The 12,366-nt window shown below is 36.9% G+C and overlaps 1 protein-coding gene across 10 annotated transcripts in view; it reads right to left on the reverse strand.

Annotated features, from left to right (window-relative positions):
• Nucleotides 1-444: 444 nt before the first annotated feature.
• The window catches only part of MPDZ (multiple PDZ domain crumbs cell polarity complex component), a 155,182-nt gene continuing 143,260 nt past the window's right edge, over nucleotides 445-12,366 (reverse strand). For all 10 annotated transcript variants that reach the window (XM_070496083.1, XM_070496081.1, XM_044756487.2 and 7 more), the window contains 8 exons: nucleotides 9,657-9,743; nucleotides 8,659-8,749; nucleotides 7,719-7,762; nucleotides 6,737-6,859; nucleotides 5,362-5,466; nucleotides 4,692-4,804; nucleotides 3,699-3,822; nucleotides 445-1,852 (listed from right to left, as the gene is read on the reverse strand). In XM_070496083.1, coding sequence (XP_070352184.1) covers nucleotides 1,706-1,852; nucleotides 3,699-3,822; nucleotides 4,692-4,804; nucleotides 5,362-5,466; nucleotides 6,737-6,859; nucleotides 7,719-7,762; nucleotides 8,659-8,749; nucleotides 9,657-9,743 — 834 coding nt within the window. In that variant the 3' untranslated portion in view covers nucleotides 445-1,705. The remainder of the gene's footprint in view (nucleotides 1,853-3,698; nucleotides 3,823-4,691; nucleotides 4,805-5,361; nucleotides 5,467-6,736; nucleotides 6,860-7,718; nucleotides 7,763-8,658; nucleotides 8,750-9,656; nucleotides 9,744-12,366) is intronic.

The following is a 12,366-nucleotide window of genomic DNA, read 5'->3' on the forward strand; positions in this document are numbered from 1 at the left end:
ATTAGCTAATTAGGGGAAGAACTAGCAGAATAAAGGTTGCCCCATTCCTTGCTCGGTGTCCGAATCAGACTTTCCATGTTTATGAACATAAATAATTTTCATTATGACTTTTCCCATCTGAACACACTTTAGCTCTTGACTACCCTAAAGAGTAACTTATAATATTGCTTCTTTAACAGCATCTCAGAAGAACACACGCAGGCAGGCCACTTCTCTCTCTCTAATCTTGTTTATCTTTCTCTGCTGTGAGGAGTCTACAAATCTTTAGTATTAGTAAAAACTCTGATGTGAAAAACGTTGAGCTTTTCAGGATGATGTTGTCCAAAGTTCCTCTAGTTGTAACTAGGGACACCATATGTTCAGTTTGACATGATAAAAACCCATTTTAAATTGTAAATCTTGAACAATAAAGCTTTTTCCCAGTAAAAAGAACAAACAAAAAAATACGTCTGCTTCTTTATTTGTACACCATGAAACTTCTGATTTATTTACTTCAATTCTGCATTTACACAAAAGTGCTGTAATAAAATATCTGTACACTACTTCTGTTACAAATATAGATAATATTTAAAGTGACTTTATATATTCTAATGTAGGAGTTTCACGCTCTAAAATGGGAATGAACACATGATAATTCCTCACCAGTTGTCTCAATAAACAGCTCCATCTGTTTCCTTTAGTCTTAAACTATTGTATTATAAGATGTTAATATAAGGCAATGAAATGAAGTTATGTTAATCCCCTTAATTTTTCTATCAATTTACTAATGGCATACAACTAAAATAATTACTAACACATTGCTTTTTTCTCTGTCATTAAGATTAATACTAATTGACAACCAATTGCACAATGCACTAACACATTTTTAGTGTTGCATCAGTTAAAACGAGTACTAAAGATTCTGGGAGCTTCTATGTTCCTCCATGGTTAGCATGGCTGCTCTTTGGGGAAACCACAGTCAATACAGGGTAGCATCATCATTTTACTTACAGAAACATGAAAACAGGTCAAAAACGAAAATGATGGCAAGATGCACATTAAATGTTTTCTTTACAAACTTAGGGCCATTGCTTCATATATGTGCCATTTACTCAATCTTAGAAACCCATTTTAGGGGGAAAACATATATGTGTATACTGGAGGTGGGGAGATGCAATTTTTTACAATATTCAAAACTTTTAAATACTGAGAGCATTTTTAAAGACTTTCAATAGAAAAACATGTTTTCTTTTTTAGTTCGAAGTGGGGAGAGGAGTTGGATTGACAAAATGAAGCATTTTTATAAAACTTGAGATATTCTTTATTTTATATTTTCATTTTTCACCCTAATCTCATGAAACCATTTCTCTTTGCTCAGCTTTAGAATTATTTTTCTTTCTCTACTAACCAGTTTAGCACAAAACAACTTTTGTCCATGTGACTACAAAATGTCAGATATCTTCATAAAGAAAGACTGGAATTAACTATGCAAATAATCCTTCTTTTTGAGTTTATATTCACAAAATGCAAGGAGAAAGGAAAAATGATGCTACGTTGTAAGAAAATCATTTTCATATGAGAAAAATAAACAAGTGGTATTCTTCCTCTACAGTTCTAACAAGTCCGATAAACACAGCATGGGAAAAGGCGTCCACAAAGCCAGTCCCACTCTCTTTACAGTGTGGGTGTGGTGAGGGGTTGAGCTGCCTCAGCTCTGGCAGCAAACTCAGGAGAGAACCAGCAAAGTGACAGTGCCTTTTGTCCGCTTAAGGATGGCGACGGCTTCTTCATGGGTCACCCCTTCTAGACTCTGCCCATTGACAGCAATGATCTGATCGCCCCTTTTGAGACGCCCATCCTCAGAGGCTGCTCCCTGCAATGATAAAGTAGGCTTGTTGACTTCCCAAAAAATGCTGCCTTGCAGCTACACAACAGAAAAAGCTCTAAACCACAATGTAAATTGCTCTGCATGTACACACACATTGCTCTCCATGCTCCATGGGTAGTGTACAGCCTTTAGGCAATGATAAACATCCACAAAGGAGGCCTTTCTCTCCTAAATGGTTTTAGCACTGAGATTACAGTTTGAGAGAGAATTTAGCAGTCAACAGATTAGTTGGATGGTTTTTCGGCTATTCAGCACAGCAGTTGGTGGGAACTCAAATTAATAAAGAATATTTGGGAACTTGCCTAGTAGGAATGATTTTTTATTCTGTAAAGAACAACTACAGAAAGGAGACAAAGAATTAGCAGTTTTATGAGACAAAAGCAGTTTTATAGGACAAGGGCAGGAGGACCATGAAATGCAAAGGCTTGCAGAAGCAGAAAGCCCACGTGCATGTGGACAAGGACAGGACACAGGACAAGGCACAAGGCCTGCTAACTCTAATTCTCTTTCTGTAGCTTTGAAAGGGCTGCTCTAGCTGCTTGGTTCTTTACTTTCTAAGCGTAGATGGAGTCTTCATATTCCTTATGGGCCCTAAATGATTTAAGATAAAACACAGACATTCCTGTTTGAAAAAGAACCCCATCTTAAAGGCACACTTATAGTAGGCAATTATGTAATTAAATATAAGATTAAAAATAGGAAAAAGTTAATGAGGAATCCATAATGATGAAATTCTTAAAATATGTTCTAACTAGCATGCCTTAAATAAATTGTTCCAAGGCGGAGGAAAAGGACGGTCTGACTCTCCTATTCACTGGCAAATGCTGTCTGTATTTTTGGACATACCAAGGACTTTAAAAATCTCAGAAATTAAGCCTATAGCTAGACTGCTGTAGATAGAGCACTTTAAGTTGGTTAAAAATAGTAATTTTTTTCAAAATAATAGAATGAAACCTTCATAGGTGGGCACTTTAAAGGACCATAGCACTGAAGCCCCTGTATCAAGTCTTTTAATAGGTTTGACATAAGTTTTGTTCCTTTGCACTGGAACATTTTGAGATTCTGGATTTTCTCCAGCAGGAAATTTTGTTCGATTCTGTAGTTCCTGAAAAAATATCTTAACAACATATTAACAATAATTATATGGGTTTAAATTATTTTAATAACTTCACAAATGTTGCAATAACTTTATTCTTATTCTAAACATTCTTAAGATAGAACCAGTTACTATATGATTACAGCTATATACAAATGGCTTTTTTTAATTGAATGCTGATTGCAAACAGCTAATTTATTGTAAGTGACAGAGCTACTAGATACTCTTCAAATCTTTTTAGCAGTTATTTTTCTATTCCATTCAATGAAATTAAACTTGTAAAATAAATGCCCAATTAGTTAATCTGCATATGTATTTTAGGTACTTTTCTGTGCCTATTTTACATTTGACATCAAAAAATAAGACACGCCAGAGCTCTACAGCACACACATATTTAAAATGTCCTATTTTCAAAAGAAATTCACTGATATGCAACTTGTTTTCAAGGGGGAAAAATCAGGCCTTACTGTCTAAATAAGGTTCATTAATATTTTTACATATATAGCCAAGAGTTTCCATGGAATTTCAATTTGAGTCTATTTTTCTTTAAACATAACTAAACCTCATATTGGGCAAAAATATTTAGTGACTCATTCCTGTAGGGAGTTCCAAAAGAAAATGATCAACTGTTAACCATTTGGCGTTTCCTCAGGCCATAAACTAATAAGCCAGCTGCTGACCACCATTAATGAACGTTTAGCGGGGAAAAAGGGTGGTTAAAATTTGCAAACTTACCTTTGCAAACACTGTTTTAACATAAATTGGTAAGTCTCCATGAGGGCTGCCGTATCCTCCAACTATACTGAAACCCAAGCCATCTGGTCCTCGGTCTAGCATAATAGACTTACACTGAGGAGGTCTACAGTTAGGGAAGGAAAAGAGTTTTTGGATTTTTAAAATATATATATATACACACACACAGATATCTTTGTGAATCTGTAAGTTATGAATTATCTGACATGACCAAGAGCTAGTATAATTCTCTGTGTTAGTGATGGTGAGTATACTATGGATATTTTTGGGATGTTTAAATTGTCAGTACATGCTGTGCACAGTATTTTAAATTTACAAAATCTAATGAAATCCTACTTAACACCCTAATTCTATTTCTCATTTACAGCCCCTTAAACTAACATATTCATGGCATGTTCTTGTTGCACGGAGTAGCCCCTTCTTTTTCCAGTGTATTTAAAGTGAGAGGGCAGAAGTGCAGAGGACTAGCATGAAATAAGTCATAACGTCAGCATCCCCAAGCTCAGAGAGAAAAATCGATTCTAAGCAATGTAAAAGCTGCATCAAATTATTTAAAAATTCTAATAAGCTCCTCTCTTCTCCTCTCTCTATGTTCTAATTCTATTGTACTCAAGTGTTGGGCAACTGTAAAATTCTTTTAATCAAAACGATGATTTACTAAATGAGAAGGCAATGTTGGAATTTTTAAAAGGATAGATTTGACTTGTTCCATGTCACATAGGGTAGTGACATCAAGACTAAAATGTTCTCCCAAAAAACTCAGAGTTGAAATGTGGGAAGGGTAGTGGCATGCATGCATGTCTGTCTGTCTATTTATCTATCTGCTACCTACCCACCTACCTTTGATGAACTAAATCCAAGCCCTAATTATTGAAGAGTTTAGAAACACTTGATTTTCGTATTTCATACTTCATCTCCTATTATTTCATGTTTATGTGAGTAGTAGGGATAAAAAACTAAACCATATGAGCTTACCCTAAATCATCCTGAAATATGCTGCTTGATGTCAGCCCAGTGAAAGAAAGACTAGAATTGGTGGGTTCCTGCTGATGGCCTGTGACCACACTCACATCTCCTCCAGCAACCACCTGTATACAGGAGAAATAGAGAAATACACATGTTGCTAGGGAGAGATCAGTAATTTTTCTTGCAAAAGAGCATTTGCATTAAAACGTGTATTTTATCGTCCACTGATTCATTTCTGCTAACATAACACACAACTAAAGACAAAGAAATTTCACAAGGCCCAGAGGCCTCTTCAATAGACAGTAAAAATACTAATTCAATTCTACAAAGTTCTTTGATGCTTTTCAAACACGGTCTCATATGTAATTATTTTTTAAAGATCTTTAGAATACAAGCCACTTGCTCACACCAGTTAAAATTTTAGCAATTAATCATTTACTTCTAAGACCTTGTATTTTTCCCCCCTTAGATATAAAGTATGAAACAATAAATGCATCAGGATAAAATGTGACAGAATGTGTTTGTATGTACTTTCTTGGAACTCTCAATATAATCGTTTATGTTCAAGGGAAATATTAAATAAAACCACAGCAGGAGATTTAATCATTTTTACTGCTTTAACATCAAAGCTCATATGTCCTCAAGCTACCCATATTCTGAATGCTGCTTGGGATCTCACCTGCATTTCAACGGAGCCAGAGGCACTTTTCAGTAAGTTAACTGCTTGGGTGTGAGTCATCCCCTCAGTGGACGTGCCACAGATAGTGACAATTCTATCCCCAACCTGCAAGGGAGAGGAAGAAATAGCCATCTGCTAAAGCAGCCATGAAGAGTGGGACACTGAGACCTAACAGTCCCTTCCGTACCTTCCACATGACACATATACTGCTATCAGTAACTGAAATACAACCAAGGAAACCACTAATTCCAAGCAGCAGCCGCCATGAAAAGAAGCTGCACATAATGACTGAGTTCCATAATCTCTAGGGCAAGCGGGGGAATCACACTTCCCTTATCTTCGTTTCTCCTGCATAAGACATTACTTGCTATTAAAAGAATAAAATATCTGACATCATTTGGAAACCAGAATTTCTCTGGACATTATTATTACACATATTAGACGTGACGCTAAGTCAGGGGTTGGCAAACTAGAGCCTATAGGCCAAGTCTGGCCCACTGCTTACTTTGGTTAATAAAATTTGGTGGGAAGACAGCCATGATTATTTGGCTGCTTTCACAAGGCAGAGTTGAGTGGCTCCGATAGAGACTCATACGTCCCAAAAAGCCTAAAATATTCCCTATCTGGTCCTTCACAGCAAAGTTTTCTGACCTCGGTGCTATGCGCACGATCAGTTTTTAAGCGCCAGTCATGAATTCAGATATCAAGGAGACTGAACTATTCCCGATTTAGGACTATTTAAACTAAGAGGTGGTTATGTTTTGAGACCCTTTGTGAGGCAGGAGGCCATACAGTTTACTTTATAGAGACTGAGTAACTTTAATGGAATATTCCCCCGACTTCAGAGCTGGAGAGTTAGCGTAAATTCCACCACGGCGCTGTACATGCGCACAATCCCTCAACTTTGAAGCAAGTTTTGTTTAGTTTTACAAAATTACAAGTCATATTTACATTAAAATTCTGCAAATTTGATAATCAAATGCAACACAAATAATAATTTTCAATTTAATAAAGTTAAAGCAGCATTTCAACCAATAAAACGTAAGGAAAAAATTTCACCTCATACTGGTGTTCTGAGAATACTTTCTGTTTTCTTTTAAAATCTTCCACAGAGTTTCAAACAAGTAAAAGGTATTAAGAAACAACTGTAAATCTTTACATTTCATTTACTTGCAAATTTGCATACATCTGCAAATTCTCCTCTCTGAATTTTCTCCATCTTTTACTCAAAGCAAGCTCTGCTGTGGCTGGCTTAGCTGATTTGAAAGCAAATACAGACATTTTAAAACTGCCTGCAACAGGTGGCCAGATTCAAAGGGTTTACGAAAACTTTTGCCAGATTTGTGAAGGCTACAGGGCCATTAGCAGAACTTACCCTGAGTTTGTGGGTCTGAGCTGCAACTCCATTCGGGTGCATCATTGCAATAAATACAGGGACGTCACCAAGTGGGCTGCCCACGCCTCCAGCGATGCTGACTCCCAATGAGTCAGTGGGCCCCTGCCAGTGAACAAATAAAACGCTTTGGTCAAAGCGATATTTTTAATTGACTTTTGGTTTCTTTGGCACAACATTCCATAGTTAACTCTGCTCTTCTAGGTGTGAGGGTGGAAAATAAGGCTCAAGAAAATTGCACTACTTTATTTGACACAGGTCCTTAATGTGATTTAGGAAAATAAGCATCTGCTGAGGAAGTAAAAGAAATCAAAACATACTAAATGAAAATCATGCTGTAGGACTGATGGAAAGCAGGTAAGCTGACGGAGTGAAAAGGCTGCAGTTTTTGGAATCAGAGAGACCTGTGTTCAAAGCCAGGAGTCCACACTTACAAACGCTGGGACCTGGAACAAGTCCACTCCTCTCAATGAATCCCTAGATGCTCATTGACAACACAGAGATTCCAGTGCCACCACATGGGGCTGCAGTGAACACGGAATGAAATGGTGACGTATGACAGGTCTAGAGTGCTCAGCACATAGGAACAGCTTAGGAAACCGAAGCTGCTCTTATATTCTCTCTTAGCATGGCTGTCAGAGGAATCTGTTTCAGGAGAACAGGAAAGGTCTGTTGCCAGCAAAGGCTTACTTATCAGTATGACAAGTGAGAGGGGCCGGGCGTTAGTCTGTGTGGGCTTGGGTTCATGCATTTTTGGTGATACAGAATATGCCAATGAGGACTTCTCAAACAAGGTGTTATGACCAGGGAATTCAGCAAAGACGGCATTGTGCTATTTCCACTGCATATAATCCATATTTTATTAGACGGTGCTATAAATTGGTAAGACAGCTCACAGGAAAACACAGATGCAGATACCTCTGAAGTCAACAGAATTTATATTGTTTTCTCTCTCCCAAGTTACCTTTTTTATTTCAACTGTTCTTAATCCCTGTATTTCAGATGCCACTATAAAAGTGAAAAAGATAAAACATGGTTATTACAGCATTCTTTATGTTCAGTTAAACTGTAGGCAATGCCTAGAGCTAGATGGGACTAAATGATACCCTAATTTTTTTTAAAGGGGGTGCTCAAAGTTACTAGTACACATGATTAAATCTGTCTTACATAGGAATTCCTTATTTCTCCAGTTGGAAAAATGCAGACAGCATCTCATTTCTTCCTTATTTTAAGTACTGATTATATAACTGCACAATTCACTGTGAGTGAGTCAAAGACAGAACGTGCTTTGGATAGAAAGACACATGTGCACAGCTGAGAGGAATAAAGCCATGGATGCATTAAAAAGAATCCATGGACTTAAGTGCCTAAATTTCTAGAATATTAGTCACATTGCAAACAGAGAATGCCATATGGTTAGTTTCTTCAATCTGAACAATTTTCAACCAATGCTCCAAGTCAAAAAACGCTCTGCACCATTATTTCATGTAATTAAAACACAGAAGGATCACGTTAATTTTCTCAATCAAAATTTTTGCAATCTTCATGGAAAAAGAAAGCTTCATTTAATGGCATCTTCTGATTTACTGGTGTTACACTGAACAGAGAAAGGGCATAAAAATCAAGTACACCAATATGCTTAGTAAGAAAAAATTACAGAGTCCTGATTCTAATGTTTAGTAAGTCTTGTAGGGAAAACATTAAATGGAAAGAGTTGCTATAGGCACAGCTTCATGTCGTTCAGAATTTTTGCCCGCACACGTTTCTGCACTTAAATCTTTAAGATATGGAATGATTTAGAGGAAAGAGAGCTCAGAGGTAAATTAAAACAAGGAAAAAAAATCAGTGTTAATGGCCAAAATTAAAACGAGTAAATCATGCTTAAAATATCAAACCAATCTTACATGCATTCTTCTTTGAGCTACTTTCCAGTGACTCAGATGTACTGGATCCAGAAAGTGGAAAAGAGAATGATGACAGGCTGCCTTCACTCATCTAGAAATCATAACAGTAAATTTAGAAAGTTTCGGAAGTAATAATACTCCCTAAATACGACTTATTTCAGAATTCAATTCTTTTAATGTAGCTAGAGAAAAATATCTGTTAAGCAACAGTGGCATTTGATAATTTGAAGGGAAACAAACAGTTTCTACCTATTTTTTTTCTTTTTAAGGAAGAATTTGCCTAGTGACATAAATAAACTGAAGATAAAAGGATGGATGAAATTGATTTCAACCGACCTAAAATTTTAGTGGATTTTTCATCATCTCATTCCAACGAAAGCTCTCTAAATTTAAACTGAAGTTGTACATAGATGGGGACTTCAAAACTGTAGAATCAGGGCCAGTGAACAGGAAGCTAATGGTGGTTAATAAGCAGTGAGTGGGCGGTCTTTAAGGACAGGTTGATGAAAACGAGCTGCTGTCATTCTGATGACAAGACTGAGGAAGGGGGCTCAGCAGGAGATGTGAACCATGCAGCGCCATATTGTTATATATGGTGGCGAGCAGCTACAGCTCACCTACCTGGGATTGTTTTCAGTTGAATTTTGATTGATAAATGTTATAAAATACTTAAAAAATATATTATCTTGGTAGGCTTTACATATATTAATTGGTTCTTTTGAGATTATGGAAGAAGAATCATATCAGAAAAGAGGAATGCTTGAAATTAAGTCCCTTAGAATGACTGACAAACTACTCAAGAGCTACATCTTGCTCTCCTGTCCACTCTCATCTCTTGCTCTTCCCTATCTCCAATTCTGCACCTCAGTCACTCTGCCAAGCTGCCACAAGGCCAGGCCCGTGTACAGGACCCTGGACACAGACCCACAGTCACAGCATCTTTGGGTTCCTTTTGGTACGTGAACTGCACCACCCTCATGAATCCCACAGCTACCCACCTGGCTGCTTTGAGAAGGCCTCCTCTCTGAATGGAAGGGACCAGCTTTCATTCTTCCGACTTCCAAGGTCACTGTGCCTAGGGAACACTGCAGGAACGAGAGTTTTACGGAAATGTTTAACTAAAATATTAGTCATCTCTAGGAGTACATTTTAGTCTTCAGGACAGAGTTTTTGAAAGGCATCTTCCTTTTGGAATCTCCATAAGGATACCTCCAATCCTTAATAGAGAGAGGCTTTTCTAAAACATTAAAACTAATAAAAATAATAACAACAAGCAGCAGCAGCAATACCACCACATGACTGTCTTATTCCCTCATGATTTACATGGAGACTGTTTCTGCCAAGGCAAAGATAAAGTGAGAATTGAGCAATTATCTCATGAAACACAGTGACTTAGAGAAGCCAAATGAACTAAATAACTCAGGTTTTAAAAAACAAAACTAAAACAATAAAACAACCACTACCACAACAGCATGCTTTGCCTTTAATAGCAGAGGGACTTAGAGAATTGAGTAAGCTCTCTATTCCCACACTGCACTTGAATAGACCTATTATACGCTACTTAAATAAGCCATATTGCTATAAACACAAAACAAGAATTGAAGACATTTTCCCCGTGGCCCTTTACGAATAAATCATAGACATGCAAGAAATGCTGCATAGTCTAACGTGGAAGGAGCACCATGAGGTGTGTGAGATCCTGGGCTTTTGGAGTCAGAGACCCTGGTTTAAATCCAGACTATGTGATTTACTAGCTGTATGACCTTAATAGATGTTACCTTGACAAGTCTTTTACTCTGCATTTTTAAAATGGAGACCAAACTAGGTTGTTGAGATAAGTAAGAGAATCTATGTACAATGCTTTTGAAAGTGCCTGGTGCAAAGTATTATTTACACAAATATTGGGCACTAATATTATCATGCTGCTTCTGATGGGGTACTGAGGGACACGTTACTCATAAACACGTGGATAATAAATCAAATTTTGAAAGGTCAAAACTTGACTTGCAATATCCATAAGTTGTTTGTTTGCTTGTTTGTGTTTTTGGGGGGGCCAGGAACTTTTCAAATCCTTCTTGAACCTATTTATATCTCCAGCTTACGGAACTGCAGAGCTTAACAAATTCCACACAGTAATCATTCACTGTGTACTTATACCTCTTTCACCTACCTACAACATATCTCTTCCAAAGTTCAAGGGTATCTATTATTATAAAATTTTTTAAAGTTAAATTTTCCATTATAAAAGCAATTCATCCTCAAAAGAAAATTCTGAAAATAAAATGAAAACAGAAGGAACACAGAGGATCCTATAATTCCAAAAATCATCTCAAAATTATTGTTAAAACACTTAAGATTTTATTTTACATAGTTGTTTCTACACTGTAAATACAATTTTATCTCACATTCGCTGCTATGTTTTTCCATTGTTAATATAGTTACCATGAACATTATTTTAAACAGAAAGGTTTGCCACGCATCTCTGCTATATTTACCAAAGTTTATAGAGTTTTGTCAACTGTGTTGCTTCCAGTTTTTCTATCATTACAAATAACACTCCAAAAAACCTTACATACATGAAGTTTTTTGTGTATTGAGGATTACTTATGCAAGATTTTTAAATGAAAGTTAAGTCAAAACAAGGACAAGTAGTAGCAGCAGCTATAAACAGCAAAGTTATACAAATACTTAAGGCTCTTATTATATACTGCCAAACTGGTTTTTCAAACGATGGTTTAACTGGTTTTAAAACTGTTATTATATGGATATTCCTTCTCTTTCAGATGTATCTATCTTACAGAGTCAATAATCATTTTAAATTTATGTCCAAAGGAAGTTACTTCTCCTTAAAAAAGTCTAACTACTTTTTGAAAATTCATAACTCTAACAAAAAATCATAGATTTCAAGTGTGATTTACTAATAACTAAAGTGATACACCTATTCACACACCAGATCTTATCCAAACCACAGAGGTTACTAACAAGAGGATCACTTGAAAATCCCTCCGTGAAGCCCAGCCACTGAAGAGGAACCCACTAGCATCAGAGATCTTTGGCAGCTCTCTTGCTGTCATGAAGGCTCATGTTATTTAACATGCCTCACATGACATGGGTATAGATGGTGACTGTTTTCTAGTCAACGCTGAACTATATACTTCACGTCATAAAAACATGTGCTAGGTAAGAAAAACAATGAGATAAGCACCGCTTTATTTATTTGTAGGAACACACATTCCCTTTAGAAATTGGAAGACTCCCATAGGAAATATGCCTAGAGTCCCAAGGGTTGTATTTTTAAGTGACTATTCTGTATTTTACAATTTCTTTCTAAAATGAGACTGGCTCTGCATTTCCCATCAGAAAACGAGTCTTGATGGAGAGTTTCCTTTGGAGGAAAACGATTTCACAATGTAAAACGTACTTAAGACTAGAATGATACCTAGGGATGGGGGCCTATTGTTGAAATAATTCCCAGTGAAAGTACTGCCAGGTAAATCTGCATTAAATTACTTACTTTCATTTCATAAGGATGACCCATACAACTTCGAGTGAGAGTGTGTGGGAGTGAGGGAGTGAGGGAGTGAGGGAGAGAGGGAGAGAGGGAGAGAGGGAGAGAGAGGAAGATTGGCCCTAAGCTAACATCTGTTGTCAATCTTCCTCTTTTTGCTTGAGGAAGATTGCCGCCGAGCTAACATCTGTGCCAATCTT

The sequence above is a fragment of the Equus asinus genome, chromosome 23 (genome assembly GCF_041296235.1).
Source record: "Equus asinus isolate D_3611 breed Donkey chromosome 23, EquAss-T2T_v2, whole genome shotgun sequence".
Taxonomy (NCBI): Eukaryota; Metazoa; Chordata; class Mammalia; order Perissodactyla; family Equidae; genus Equus; species Equus asinus.